Source organism: Vanacampus margaritifer, chromosome 12 (assembly GCF_051991255.1).
Source record: "Vanacampus margaritifer isolate UIUO_Vmar chromosome 12, RoL_Vmar_1.0, whole genome shotgun sequence".
In the NCBI taxonomy this organism is placed as follows: Eukaryota; Metazoa; Chordata; class Actinopteri; order Syngnathiformes; family Syngnathidae; genus Vanacampus; species Vanacampus margaritifer.
The window spans coordinates 16548005-16563479 of record NC_135443.1 but is presented as its reverse complement, the minus strand read 5'-3'; the positions used below and the strand labels follow the sequence as shown (position 1 = coordinate 16563479).

The following is a 15475-nucleotide window of genomic DNA, read 5'->3' as shown; positions in this document are numbered from 1 at the left end:
AACTTAAAGCAGTTCTGACATGTGGGTGGGCATACTGTAGTTCCAACAACTGGAAAATAAAATTTTAATTAATGAAACAAAATCTACTGATTTTCAAGTTTGTTTTGTTTGCTAGTGGTGCTTTGCCACCTGGAAAGTACTGTGACGTCATGGTAAACCAGTTTTATCGACTTGTAAATGTCCTTTTACTAAAAGTTTAGGTCGCCCAATACAACTGTATCTAATATGTACAGTTAGAGTTATTACGGTTTATAAAAAAAAGCATAGTCTGTAATTCAAAAAGTGAAGGAAAAAAAAGTTGTGATGCCTTTTTTTCTTCCTTTTTTGGAGGGGGTTGGGGTGTGGGGTGGAACGGAATGATAGCTTTACAATTAATTTTAATTGAGACATTCATTTAATATGAGTAACGAGTTTGGTCTCGAAACGAATTAAATGGGGTATGGGTATTCTATGATGGATTCTTGTCGCCCTCAAGTGGCCAGAAAGAGTACTGCGTATTTTTTAAACTCGGTGCGTCTTTGTGGCTTTCATTTATTCTGTAGTGTTTATGATGATAAACTAGAGCAGGGATGGGCAACGCCGGTCCTCGAGGGGCCACTATCCTGAATGTTTTAGATATTTCCCCTCCTCCAACACGCCTGATTCAAATGATCTACAAGATAGTGGCCCCTCGAGGACAGGAGTTGCCCATCCCTGTACTAGAGTGTAACAATTAAACTCTAGTTTAGTTTCTTTTGCAGACTAAGCCTATTCTTTTGTTTTTTTGTTTTTGTTTTTTTAAGTGGAAACACTACACTACTACTACTACTACTACTACACGATGATAATCATGAGCAGCCAACAGCAGACTTAAAAGGGACAATATACAAATTAGTTGCAAAATTGCCTCCTGAGTGAGATGACTGATTCACATATGGATCACGTGACTTAGATGGCGGGAAACTTCCACAAAGAAAGGGGGAGAGGCGAAGCAAAGTTCACTGGTTACATAATTAACACTCAAAGAGGTCTTTGTGTTCGGACGACAGAACGACAGTGAACCCGCTTACGTCTGTCAGGTAGGTTGATGGGAATGAAGAAGACAAAGAACAATAAGAAAAGCAAGAGCTTGTGAAAACTAAGACTTTTCACTCATCCATGACAGGTTAGCGATTCAATGACCTCATGTCTTTCTAGGAATTCAAAGATGTCAGCAGTCATAGTTGTGCACGGTGGAGCGTGGGCCATTCCGGATGACCTCGCTAAGGTCTCAGTTGATGGTGTAAAGGCGGCAGCTGCTGAAGGCTTTGCTGTGCTGCGAAAAGGAGGGGCCGCACTGGATGCTGTCGAGTCAGCCGTACGGGCCCTGGAAGATAACGATTTGTTTAATGCAGGTAAGCACAATAATCCTCGCCTATGTGCTGACACGTTTGGAGCCATCTGCTGAGGAAAACCAATGAATCAACCATTTCTGAGGTATACTTAACTGTACTATGCTCTTTTCTCATTGGCTGTTTCAAGTGCAACCGCTGCCCCAACCCCATCTCCATTATGTGCAGCACTTCCTGGCATTATCAGCTGTAACTTCAAAATTGAATCTGAAGTTGTGTTTATGTGGTTGGAAAATGTGTGATGTCATTAAAGGTCATGGAGCAACTCTAAATGCGGAAGGGGAAGTGGAGATGGACGCCATTATCATGGATGGAAGGACGCTAGCTTGCGGTGCTGTGTTGTCAGTAAAAAACATCGCTAACCCTGTTTCACTGGCACGGGCAGTGATGGAGAAGGTGCCATCATCCATAAATTCATCTTCTACTGTATAATGTGGGATGACATCACATCACACCAGGAATAATGATTACTGGGCATTTGGAAACATTTGTGAAGGACAGCAATGTGGTCATGTGGTTTAGCACACCTACCTCAGGGTTCTTAAGTTTTGGATTTGAATCTCTGTTTATAGTGCTTGTTGTCCTCAGGAGTTTCTTCCGGTGCTTAGGCTTCATCCCACATTCCACAAACGTGTATATTAGGTCAACTAAAGACGCTAAATTGTCCACTGTATGAATGTGAATGGTTGGCAACCATGCCAGCGTGTATCACGACAAAAATAGGCTCAAGTGCACCCATGGCCCTGATGAGGACAAGCCTCATTAAAAAAAAGAGATGTATGGATAAATTGTAAATTATATGTGGCAACAAAATCTTACTTTATGCCCATTTTTCCATGTGGTGGTTATGGCCATTTTTGGACACAGAAGGGCAGGGAGACTTTCCAAATGCACACCAGAGACCCAAAATGAAAAAATGAGAGGGCCAAGAAAACTTCCAAACAAGACCAGAGAGAGTCTGTGGTAGTCTGGTAGGACTCCAAAATGGCTTAAAGCACCACTCTTTCCCGGGGTCCATTTTATCTTATCGTTTTTTTTCCTATTGTCTCAAATCTGCATTTCCATCAGAGGGTTCACGACCTTTTGAAAACACAGCCAGGGAGCGGGAAAATTTCCAAACCCACACCATGCTGGGACCTGGCTGGAATAAAAAAAATCATTAAATCCCACTTTCCCCAGGGGTCCACAATCAGCCACATTTTCAGGGATGTGGCTAAAACATTTTTCTTGCCAGTTTGGCAACATAAGCAACAGAGAATGCCAAAAACCCACTAAAGTCCCATTTTACCAACAATATTGTTTTTTTTTTTTTATGGCATAAGACTAATAAAACTACAGTATTCACAATCCTTCGTGATAAAATCTCATTTTCAGATGGATTTTTTTTTTTTCTACAGCCTTTTTGTTTTTATGGAGGAAACTTGCTGAGCCTGAATTACTTGCGCCCTCTGCTGGTTTATGCCAAGTGGTGAAATTGTGGAACTACTAAAATATGCCTCATTTGCTTCAGGAAATGTGCTAATAAAATGTAACATATTGATTTGCACGTCATGCCCTGCCCTATTTTGAACACCAGTAACCAATGCAGTTAAAGCAATGTATTCTTAAAAATATTTTTTGTTTTTTTCTTTTTGGTTGTCATGGAAACCCCCAGACCGATCACGTCGCGTTGACAGACACCGGTGCAAACATGTTTGCTAAGAGTATCGGCATGGCCACAGTTCCCACTGATGAACTGGTGACTAGTTACCAGAGAAAAGAATGGGAGAAGCACAAGAACTATCTAACAGGGGTGAAAGAAGACTTCAACAGTCAGTGGTAGGACTTTAACTTTAAAACCTATTACCTGTTTGTTAAAGGTGTCAAATTGTGTTGCATGTACAGTATGTGACCTTGTAGGCTATCATTCTAGGGCACATGATACTGTTGGTGCTGTTGCTGTGGACTGCGCTGGGAATGTCGCCTGTGCCACATCGACTGGAGGGATCCGAAATAAAATGGTTGGCAGAGTTGGTGACAGTCCTGTCATTGGTGCGATTTCATTTTACTTCTTGAACTGAAATGGACTCACAGTTTTCTTTTTTAAATGATATATGTTCCTTAGAATGTCGAAATTGAAACTTGAAATTTTGTGAACTATAATTAATGTGTTTCAACTGTGTTTTTTTGTTGAAAATAAGGCTGTGGGGGATATGCAGACAACCTCAGTGGTGCAGTGTCTTGTACTGGCCATGGAGAGTCAATCCTTAAAGTCACACTGGCCAGACTCATCCTTTCACACATTGAACAAGGTTATTCATGCGTGACATTTTTGACACTTTGCAATGATATCATCAATTCAATTCAGTTCAATTGTTTTTTCCTCTTGGCACACTCATCAGGTAAATCCGTGGAAGAGGCTTCAAACATGGCTCTGCAGTACATGGGCGAGCGTGTGCATGGCGCTGGTGGAGTCATTGTTGTTTCTCCAAAGGGTCAGTGGGCGTCAACTTTCACCACCCAACGAATGGCTTGGGCAGCTGTGGCAAATGAGGTTATCTACTATGGACTGGAGCCCGATGAAAAACGGAAAGAGCATTTGTCCTAATTGACTTCATTTAATTGACTTCATGTGTTTAAATTCAGTAAAGAGCAATGTTTGTGTGTGAAATACTGCACCGATGGAATGATGCCTACAAATTTGTAAAGTCGAAGCTTTTTGAATTACATTAAAAAACAACAACAAATGTTTAGAAATTTATGGAATGTTGATAGGCACATTGCGCATGATCTATTGCCTTCTTTATCCATCCATCCATCCATTCATCCATTTTCTTGACCGCTTTTCCTCACAAGGGTCGCGGGGGGTGCTGGAGCCTATCCCAGCTGGCTTCGGGCAGTAGGCGGGGTACACTCTGAACTGGTTGCCAGCCAATCGCAGGGCACACAGAGACGAACAACCATACTCACAATCACACCTATGGACAATTTGGAGTGTTCAATTAACCTGCCATGCATGTCTTTGGAATGTGGGAGGAAACGGGAGTACCCGGAGAAAACCCACACAAGCATGGGGAGAACATGCAAACTCCACCCAGGAAGACCGAAGTCCGGACTCGATCTCACGTCCGCGGCACTGGGAGGCGGACGTGCTAACCAGTCAACCACCGTGCTGCCGCCTTCTTTATCTTTTTCTAAAATTTCAAATAACAAGCCCTACATCATGTGTTGCATCAGCAAGCACTACTGATTCTGAAGGCCCTGGGCAGATTAGATTGACATGACAGCACACAAAGACTGACATCAGATTGGACAAAAAAATAAAAAAATATATATAAAAAAAAAAAATCCAACATATACATACTTTTTGATCAACCGAATGACAACTTCTGTATGTATTGTGCATGCATGTGATAAAGTACTCCCATGCTTCATCTCTTGAGGCTGTTGTTGGTATTTTGATTTTGTTTCCTTGCAGTGTATTCTAATTGATTTCAATTTATTACTGAATGGTTGTAAAATGTTTTATTTTTTTTAGTAGTTATGGCTCAGTAGCTCTGGAAGGTAATTAGTTGATTTGTTTGTAGTTGCACTGTGTTCTTTTATGTTTGCATTGTCTTGTTATGACGTGTGGCCAGATCTTTGAAAAATATTTCAATGGGACTTCGTTTGGTGGTTAAATAATGTTTTTTGAATTTCGGTATACGTCGTACACAATGCACTGTTTTTATGTTGGTATCGCTAAACTGAAAATAAAATAGTCCAAAAACAAAATTGCTGTAGAACTTTTTTTTAAATGCGAAATAACCGCCTCTCCGATCGCAAATGCTAAGCTACCTGCTGTAAACACAAACCACGTGACTGGCAGCTCTTGCAGTCAGGAGCTTTGCGGCAGCGGGACGAATGACGGTTTAGCTGTAGAGGAAGTTAGTGGAGGCAGGCAGGCAAGCAGCCAGCCGCGTTACTATGTAACCTACACGAACTGGACACATCATTGCACTCAGACAGAGGTAAGCCTCCACATATAAATGCTCGAATGTTGAACAGTGAGCCAAAAGTGAACTCGATGCTCGTGGGCGTGTTCTCGCAACGCCTGTTAGCTGCGGTTAGGCTACAAACAATCCTAGGCCTTTGCTAGCACGACCTAGTTAGCATGTCTGACATATTTTGCCTCGCGTTTGATGTTTATATACCGTACATGTTATAGTGTTATCTTTAGAACGACCAAGCTGATTTGCCATGTAGTCATGGCACGGTCGTAGGGACACGCGTATGTTTAAAGGAGGAATAACCAAACTTCCTCCACAGGTCATCGTTAGCTTGCTAACGGATATGAGCCATAGCTGCAGATTGGTATTAGCAACGCGTGCTAACTAACAGGCAACTTATTTACAGTCTGTTTGGAAAACTAGTGTATATAACAAAATTTTAATAGTATTTTCTAATTAAAAATAGTAATATATCGTAATGCTTGTCCAATACCCCTCTTGGTCTGAATTAGCATGCTTAGTGCATCCGAACTGGCCTGCTGCAACTTGTGGACACGCTTGCTAAAACTTGAATTATCAGTTTGCATTTGGTACTGGTCGGCGTTGAGAATGTCCTACCGATACTGACTGCACCTTCCAACTTGTTAGTGGGCCTCCGACATTTGAAACAAAAACATTGTTCACTAAAGTAAACAGCTTCGCTAATTGCTAACTGGTAATTTAGGAAAGTAACGTGCAGCACAGATGGACAACATTGAATCGTATAGGTACATACTTAACCCCCGTTCCCCAGTTGTTTACATTAACAGGTTCAGTTGCAGACTTTATCGTTTTTATTACATTTATGATGCTTTGATGATGTGCACGTGTAGCTGTAACATCCACATGTCTGTTATCTAAATGTGGCTTTTACCTGTATTGTCCCCATGCAGGAAGCATTCATGGATATTGTGGACACTTTTAACGTTTTAATACCCAGTGACCAGTTGGACGACACCCTTGTCATAGGTCAAAATCTGGAATGTGAAGCCAGTAATGAGTTTGGGCCAGGACTCTGCCTTGATGATTCGCTCAAGAACATGCTGAGTGACAAAGATCCAATGTTTGGATGTGCAACTTCTCAGTTCAACCTGCTGGATAATGAGGACTCCACTTTTCAAATTCCGGGCTCAGCAGGTACGCTTACTAGCAAGGTCCCCCTCGCCCCAGATTATTTAGTTCCGTCTGGTTTTCCGTGTAATTTATTATATACAAAAAAAAAAGTTTAAATTAATTTGATGTCACACATTTTAAAAAACGTATATGCTATAAGTCAAGACCCTGCACAGAGAATACACATTTCAAACAGCAGTGATACATTTACACATTGAAGTCTGTATTGTGTGATTCTGATGAAGGTGTCCACTTGCTTGATTTTTACTTCTACACTGCCATTTACACAACTTTTTTCATGGCAGAGCTCAGTGGGGGTGCCACATCCACAGGCGTCAGCGGTGAGCTGGCGGTAACAGAAAAAAATTCAGTCAAGGTCAAGAAACCTGTAGCCAGACCCAGGAAACGTCCATGTAACGTGCAGTTAGGTAAGCCTCAAGATCAATGTATTTTTCCACATGATGTATTTCAGCAAACCAAGAGAGATGGAGTGACGTGTATTTGACTTCTAGATACAGAATCCAGTGATGGTTCAGAGCCTGCTAAGATGACCACAGGCGCTGTACCCAGAGGACGACCAGGAAGGAAACCTATCAACAGGCTACAGAAGTCGTTTCTGATCAAGAAAGGAGTTAAAGGTGTACAACTGAAGAAAGAACTAACTCTGGGTGGACGCATCAATATCAATGATATTGAAGGTGGATTATGGTTAAGACCATCCGTTGTGTTGAAACGACTGACTGTCACAATTGGAGGATTCAAGATTGAACTACTTCCTGGGCCATCCTATGTCCATGACACTGGAGCCAACTTTGACAGTAGTTTTTCTTATGGTGCGGATATTGGGATTGCCATGTTGTCAGACGATGGCGTCTCTGCACAGGGTCCTGTACCTGAGAAAGTCGCAGACCAGGATGTAAATGAGAAGATATGTGTTGATGATACACCGCTTGGTTTGGGCCCGTATGTGAACCCCAACGACGTCCAGGCGGCTAACGGGACAGAAATGAAAGGGTGCACTAAAGAAAGTAAAGATGACAATCAGACTGTTGTGAGAAAGCAAAAGCCTGTCAATGACAGAAAATGTGGCGTTAAATCGCCACCTAGCAACGGGACCGCTGCAACCAACAAGGTCGACAATAAAGAAAAGAAACCAATTTTTGCCAAAAAACTGCTCCAATCCAAGCAACCACTTAATTCCAGTAAGAAAGGTGTGATTACAAGTGAACAAAGCAACGTGACTAAAGGAGCTACGGTTTCCCAAAATGTACCATCCAAAGTTGTCCAAAGAGATGACCTTCACCAAATGAAGTCTCTTAAAGAGAAAAGAAGCAGTGAACATTTAAAAAGACGGGCTGAAAACACCCCAAGTGAGCATGCTCCTAAACACCCAAAGATGCAAACAGGTGATTCCAAAGTGAAGCCTATCTCACCAGTGAAGAAGACGCCATCTAGTGGCAGCCGTGTAGTTGATCAACACAGTCCAACCAAACAGTCTCATACCCTCAACACCTTGAAAGCAGACGCTTCAAACTCTTCACACGTCACTCGTCCAAGTCATTCCTCTAAAACACCAGACGAAGGAGGACAGGAGAAGCTTAAAATGAAGAAGGCTGGGAAGATCCTACAAAAGCAAAGAAGTAAAACAAGGAGCATCTCTTTGGATGAGCCACAGCTGTTCATCCCTGACAATGCTCCGGCTGTTAAGAAAGAAAATGTTGAGCAACAGGTGCAACAGCAGCAGGAGCAACCTGCCAACATCGAGTCTGTGTGGGATGGAAACAACTGCTGTGGTCAGTGCAAGAAACACCACAACAACATGTAAGTCTTCTCTCTGATAAACAGTTCTTAAACTGTCCTGATTTTATTACTGCAAGTATATTTCCAATTTTGTCCAAACCAGTATGAAAAGGAACCAGGCGACTTCCTGTTTGGTAAATGAGCAACAAGTGCAAAATATGGACCCAATTGTGCCAGGCTGCCATCTTCCCTGTTCAGGGTTATTATAGTTTGGAAATTTTCATTAGTTAGTTTTTATTTAATTTTAAAGTTTTTTTCCCCCCCAAATATAGTTTGTTTTAATTAGTTTTCATAGAGGCTGTGTTAGCTTTTTTTGATTATTAGTTGTATTTTATTAAAAAATGCTTATCTTTAGTTTTAGTATTAGTTTTTGTTTAAAACAAAATAGTGCATTGTGTGTATAACCATGGTAAGTATTGTGTAGTAAAAATTCAAGTTGTTTTATGTGACTGATACATAAAAGTCTAATAGTTTTATTGTAGATGTGATAGGAGTAAAAAAAAAAAAAAACACAAATTAATGTATTAGGACAATAAATTACATTAACAATTATTACATTGAATGACTGAGTAGATTCATATATTTCAACACCTCCTTTCCAGGTTCATGGTAGGCTGCGGCCGCTGTGATGAATGGTTCCATGGTGATTGTGTCGGTCTCGACCTGCTCAAAGTACGCGAGATGGAGGAGGAGGACCAGATGTACGTGTGCTTAAAGTGCTGCGAGGAGGAGAGCAAAAAGGTGGAGCCCAAAACCCCTGCTATACCTGCACCCGAAATAAAGGCCGAGGCCCCTGCTCTGAAGCAAGCTCCCAAACCCAAGCCAGGAGCTTCTGAGGAACTCACATCTGGCGGGGTCCGATCGTTCAAGAAGGTTAGTCATCTTAGAGCATTTTTTTTCTTGAGTTGTTTAACTAAAGTGTACCTTTAATCACAAAGGATGTTCCGCTATGTGTGTTCTCCAGCTAAGTGATGCTCTGATATTAATCATAGCCAGTCAGTCCACTACACAAGGGTTTGTTGTCTATTCTTGCTATTACTTTCCCTGGACACTGATGGCCTGCACATGGGTGTATGCTTACAGTAGCTCTGTGTACTCGCCAATATTTGTAGCTTCTCATAAAAAATAGTTGTACACTACATTCACCCATTGCATTGCACTACATTCACCCATTGCATTGCACACAAATAAAACAAAAATACACCCACTGGCGCACCTACACCTGCACAGTATAATGAGAAATTCAGACACTACGGCGATAATGATCCGTTTTGATTATGTTTGATGCTGTTGGAGTGGTTTTAAACTACCGGTATGTTTATTGTTGTTGTTGTCCTTTCCAGTGGTGTAAAACTGTGAAGACTCTTTAGGTAACAAATATAGCTGAAAAAATATTTGGAACATTTGTTTTATGCCTGTGAATATTCTCATTTATCCAAGTAATTGCATTCTCTGAATTGACTTTGGATTCTCTGGATTCAATCCAGTTGTGACCAATTTATTGCCCTGAGAAATATATTTTAGCATAATGCCGTGCCATTTTACACCTATGCAAATTACAAAAACAACTTTTAATAAACTAGAATTAATGTAGGAGCATGTAGTAGAACACAAACCTCAAGGCCAAATATTCCAGTTTTATTATTGTTGCTTGTAATTTTCATGGTCATTTCTTTTTCAATTTTTCTGTAATATGAATGTTAAAATGTTCCTGAAGTAATTTGTAGTTCCTCTCTTCTTAAATAGGAACAAGGTAGAAGATCGTCTGCAGATGTCAAAGAAACCCATCATAAAACAGGTATTTGCTACAGTGCTTTATAATATGAAAATTCAGTGAATATGTCGACGCAAGTTCGTGGCCTGATTGAATGAAATGTGTTATATCATATTTGACTATTTAACTCTTAAAGACTGAACGCATACATATGAATGAGAATTGTTTACATTTTGTGTATGTCCTTTTATGTCCATTTTCACAGTTAGTTGAATTTTAAAGTTGTACACTAAAATAAAATATATTTGGCAATGTTTGAGTTTTTCCCTCCCATGCAAACTATCTTGGTACTTGTTCTGTCCTCAGGCATTCAGCTGAAACTTGAGGCAAAAAGTAAAAGTGCATCTTCCACTTCAAAAAAGCCCGCATCTATCGAGGAGATCAGACGCAGCGTGCGTGATTCTCTGAAAGATATCCTCGTTCAGAGGTAGGAAAGTTGCGTAAATTTACATGACACAGCCTCTTCATCGAACAGTTTTGAAAAGCTTTGTAAAGGTGCTGAATGTGTGACGCTCATTTTAGGTTGAAGGAGTCTGATTTGAATGTCCCGGTGGAGAAAGCTTCAGAAGTTGCCAAGAAGATTGAGAGAGAACTTTTCCACATGTATAAAGATACCGAAAACAAATACAAGAATAAGTATCGAAGTTTGATGTTTAACCTCAAAGATACTAAAAATAATGTAAGTGTAGTTGAAAATGTCTCGAAATGAGCACAAACATGATATGTCAAGTCAGTTTTAGTACAATTTATTTAACAATCTGCTTTTGTCCTACAACTCAGGTTCTCTTTAGGAAGGTTCTGAAGGGAGAAACCTCTCCGGCTCATCTCATCCGAATGAGTCCCGAGGAACTAGCTTCCAAGGAACTGGCTGCTTGGCGGCAAAGAGAGAACCGACACGTGAGTAATACTCAAAATTCATGTGTCTTCAACTACATTTGACAATAAGACGCTCTCACAGTGGTTTATCACCTGGGTTTGATCGAACCCCAGTGTTTCGGTGAATCAGTCTCAGGGGTTCGGTGGAAGTCAAGACACACACACGACTTGTACGTCCCGGTTGGCCATGATTGGCTGCCGGTGATCACGCTACATTGCTTGGCCTATCTGTGCTGAAGGGAATTTGGTGCGCTCAGTAGTCGACTCGTGGCTGCAGTAATCCCTTCATCCTATGTCGAGCAAAAAAAAAAAGAAAGTGTTTGGATGAATATGTGCAATTTGCATGTATAGCGGAACGTATGGTGTTCCACAGGGTTCAATTCTGGGGCCTCTGCTGTTTTTATTGTATCTGCTACCCTTGGGTTCCATTCTAAGAAAACAGCAAAGTTTTTTTCCCCCTACGTGCTCTATAAATAGAGTTGTGTTGAGCGATGGGATGAGTTGGCTGTCCGGTTATTTTTTCCACAGACAATTGAAATGATTGAAAAAGAGCAACGAGAGGTTGAGAGGCGTCCAATCACCAAGATCACACATAAAGGGGAGATCGAGATTGAGAGTGAAGAACCAGGGAAGGTACCTGAACCCGTGGAGGTGGAGGTAAGAAAGTGGACATGACCTGATATGTTAAACTCACAGGTAAACGTGCCACTCATTTTGTGGACTCCCCCTCATTTCTTCACAGGTTGAATCGCCAGTCAAAGTCCCAGAAGTACCAACAGAACCTCAGATTGCGCCGGAGAAGCCCGCAGATAGCACGGAGACTGAGACAGACACCACAAGCAAACACAAGTCTCACTTATTTGACCTCAACTGCAAAATATGTACAGGTGACTTCAAACATGAGCCAAGTTGTGACCTCATACATCAAGAGCTTCAGTGACTGACTTTCTTTTCTGACCAATTAAGGCCGCATGGCACCCCCAGTGAAAGAGGCACCCACCAAAGTTGTCAAAGTTGCTACAACAGTCGCAAGGCGACAGTCTGTCAAAAGCGAGGAGGCGAGCACGCCGACGCCATCTGCTGTTGAGGACGACCTGCACCTCACCGTTTTAGAGGAGAGCTTTCAGAAGGCTCACAGCAGTTACGAGCGAAGGTGAGCAGTCATTTTGCATACGCGTTTTCTGCAGCTTAGTGTCAGAATGGCGTCTCAAGTGCGACTCTCTCCACCTCAGGTCCGAGCATACAGCTAGCCGAGATGATGACGCATCGTTCCTCTCCAGCCTGAAGTTCTTGTGGCGAGGCTTCCTTACTATGCACAATGTGGCTAAACTTGTCACAAAAGCTTTCCCTGTGTCAGGCATTCTGGACGGCTTGACTCAGGTATGGCAGCCTTGTTAACGACCCCCTACAGACGCACTTTGGTGAAGACTTGAGTGTTTCAACTCCACTTTAAAACTTAAATCTACCTTATTAACATTCTCATAAAGATTTCAACTCCTTTGCTCCCATTTACATAAGGTTGGGCGAGGAAGATCATTTTCTTGTCAGCACTCTACTATTCACAAGTCAGCGGCAAAAGTTTATTTGATAAATTTTAGAAATGTTAATCCTACTGCAAAAAATAACATTCTAACAGAGATGTATTTTATCCAGCAAAGTAATGATATCAATCATATAAGCAAAATAAATTAAAACTTTTGGAATGGCTCAAAAAGAACCCAGATCTGAATCCAGTTGAAAATATGTGGTGGAAACCTAAAGTTTCTGTCCATAAGACATGTCCTTGCAATTTGAAAATATAGAAGGCAAATACTATAACACTTTTTTTTTTCCTTTCATAGGATCTTCCGGACAGCATTCAGGTTGGTGGAAGGATAAGTCCGCAGACTGTGTGGGACTACTTGGAGAAGATACGTGCTACAGGAACTAAAGTAATATTTTGACTTCTTAACTGCCATGTCGAGGCATTACATGACATCTAACTGCTTTGCTTTCCTTTTCTACTTAAAGGAAGTGTGCCTGATCCGCTTCTCCCCTGTCACTGAGGAAGACGAGATTTCCTACACTCTGCTGTACGCTTACTTCAGCAGCAGAAAGCGTTTTGGCGTGGTGTCAAACAACCGCAAACAAGTGAAGGACATGTATCTCATTCCTTTGGGTGCTTGTGAAAAAGTGCCGCATCAGCTTGTGCCTTTTGATGGACCAGGTGACCAAAACGAGCAGATTCCTCTACATAAAGAGAACAAAGTCTTTCTCATGACATAACGTAATTATCATGTAATTTGGCAGGTCTGGAAAGCAACCGAGGAAACCTTCTCATGGGTCTTATAATTCGTCAGAGGCCAAAAAGAGATTATATTGCTGTTGACATCAATGAAACGACAAGGATGTCTCCTGAAGTCAAGCCCGTCACAGTTCCTGTCCAAGAAACTCCCGCGGAAGAAGATGAGAAGCTCTTCCTGGCCTCATTGACTACTCCCAATAAAAGCGAGAAGGATAAACTACTCGAGACGACAGACGCCGAAGAAGAACCCATCGCGGAGTCTTTTGAAGAACCGTCCGTGATGGGGAACAACAGCCAGGAATCCCACAAGCCGTTGCGTTTTCTTCCAGGCGTGCTACTGGGCTTGGGTGGAGAACTTTCGCCAGATTTCGAAGAAAAGTCTCCCAAAGCCAAACTGGCTCCGAAAACAGCGGGGCCAACCAGCGGGGGCTCCAAGGGTCCAGCTGCTACCGTCACTGCCGCTCCTCGCGAACGCTTTGTCATCAAGAAAAAAGAAGTCAAAGCCGTCCAAGCCGAACCGCAGACGGAGGCTGCGAACACTTCAGGGAAAAAAGACGCCGAGGCTGCACCCCGAGCTCCTCCGGTCTCCTTGAGAGATAAACCTCCAGATGTTTCCACCGAAGCTTTCTTGGCCACGCTTCAAAAAGAGAGCGAAACGAGCAGCGGCGATACCCCCAAGAAAGATGACATCGCTCTTCTCCCGGGCAAGTCGGGATCGCAGACCGCGCCAGAGCACACAAATACCCCCAAACCTCTAAGTGGCATCTTGAAAAAGATTTCCACATATTCAAGTGTGCCACAAAACAGAGCCAGTGAACCGAGCCACGTTGCTGAGGCGAAGCATGCTCCTGTGTTGAGTAGCAGTAAAAGCAGCCCGGTGACAACATTTCATCAAGGCTTTCTACAAATCTCTCAGGCCAAACAAAAACTCAAAGAACCTGCCAGTCAATCAGTCCCCGGTGAGCGTGAAGATCCTGCTGGAGTCCAGCCGAGCGCTTCTGCAGTACAAGACACGGGGATGACGCCAGCTCTCCCAGAATGCAACAGTGCTGCACTTGTCCACCAGCCGCAGCAACCTCAGGTACCTGGCAGCAATCACGACCCAACTGTCCCCAACTCTTTCCACAACCCAAACGTCCAGCATCAGAACCACGCCACGCCGCAGGCCCAGGAGAGCGCCGCACTCGCAGAGGACCACCAAACCCCCCCGCAGGCCGCCGATCAACCTCCAACGCAAGGCCAAGAGGAAGCCCAGGAGGTGATCTACACGTACTGTCACCCGTGGGAGGAGAAGTACAGCGAGGAGAGCGAGGAGAGGGAGCAACACGGGAGGCACGACCACCGCAGAGACTCGCACCACGAGAAGAAGAGCAGGCACCGCGGCAGGAAGCACGAGCACGACGACAAGCACAGGGACAGGAACAGGCACCACAGACACTCGGAGGACCGCCACGGCGAGAGGCGGAAAGAGCGGCACTACGGCGACGACTACGACTACGACTATGACTACGACTACAGCGGCCGCCACAAAGAACGCTACCGACACCGGCGGGACTCGGACTATGACAACGGGCGGAGGAGCTCAAAAGACAGTTACTTGTAATAATAATGTTCTTTTTAAAACTTACTTTTTTCCTTTCCTTTTTTTAAGAAAACAAGCCCCAGTAGTACGTGCTTGGTGCTCTCAGAAACTCATTCTTTGATTCAAACCACTTCATCTTTTTGGGGATTCTTTCCAAGACGTCCTCAGTGTGCAGCTTCTATTTCACTTCCCTCCTGAGACTTGTATTATGATGAGCTCAGCTGTTGTTTTTAGTGGAGTTATAAAGTTTCATCACACTTGCTTTTCAATTTGCTACACCTTGTAAAACATAACGCTGCAGCAAAACCTCAAAATGTTTCGCAGCATCAGTTAATCCATTCACTGGAAAACAAGTCAAATCTATTTTATTTAAGCCTTTCCCATCGAGGTGTGACTAAGAAATTGACTAGTGGGTGTAGATACATTCTTTTCCCAGAATTGAACATTTTAGGATTTTTTTTTTTAATATATATATATACATAGTAGATATATCGTTTCCACCTTCCTGTTGCATCATGATTCCAACGTCCTGGTTTTTAGTTCTGTTTTGGAACGAAATTCATAGCAGATACAAAGACAGTCACCCGTTGAGCAGCATCTCCTGTTTTCAAGGTTTCTTTTAAATTGCTTTAAATATTTTATAGTCTTACTTTGTACTGGAAAAGCATT

General features: G+C 42.6%; 2 protein-coding genes across 4 annotated transcripts in view; both read left to right on the top strand.

Annotated features, from left to right (window-relative positions):
• LOC144062003 (isoaspartyl peptidase/L-asparaginase) overlaps positions 1-5107 on the top strand; it is a 32243-nt gene extending 27136 nt beyond the window's left edge. The window contains exons 1-7 of one of the 3 annotated variants that reach the window (XM_077582984.1): positions 738-1058; positions 1177-1373; positions 1624-1766; positions 3025-3188; positions 3283-3401; positions 3551-3661; positions 3752-5073. In XM_077582984.1, coding sequence (XP_077439110.1) covers positions 1187-1373; positions 1624-1766; positions 3025-3188; positions 3283-3401; positions 3551-3661; positions 3752-3957 — 930 coding nt within the window. In that variant the 5' untranslated portion in view covers positions 738-1058; positions 1177-1186 and the 3' untranslated portion in view covers positions 3958-5073. Of the gene's footprint in view, positions 1-737; positions 1059-1091; positions 1374-1623; positions 1767-3024; positions 3189-3282; positions 3402-3550; positions 3662-3751 lie in introns of those variants that run through there. The other 2 variants (XM_077582985.1, XM_077582983.1) reach the window with 2 other exon arrangements.
• A 101-nt stretch (positions 5108-5208) lies between these two features.
• Positions 5209-14871, top strand: phf3 (PHD finger protein 3). The gene is made up of 16 exons (XM_077582979.1): positions 5209-5359; positions 6271-6514; positions 6796-6918; positions 7003-8311; positions 8893-9163; positions 10037-10088; positions 10371-10491; positions 10587-10743; positions 10845-10961; positions 11469-11597; positions 11683-11827; positions 11907-12093; positions 12173-12320; positions 12782-12871; positions 12951-13146; positions 13230-14871. The coding sequence occupies exons 2-16, from the start codon at positions 6280-6282 to the stop codon at positions 14825-14827; spliced, it is 4878 nt and encodes a 1625-aa protein (XP_077439105.1). The 5' UTR covers positions 5209-5359; positions 6271-6279; the 3' UTR covers positions 14828-14871.
• Positions 14872-15475: the final 604 nt, after the last annotated feature.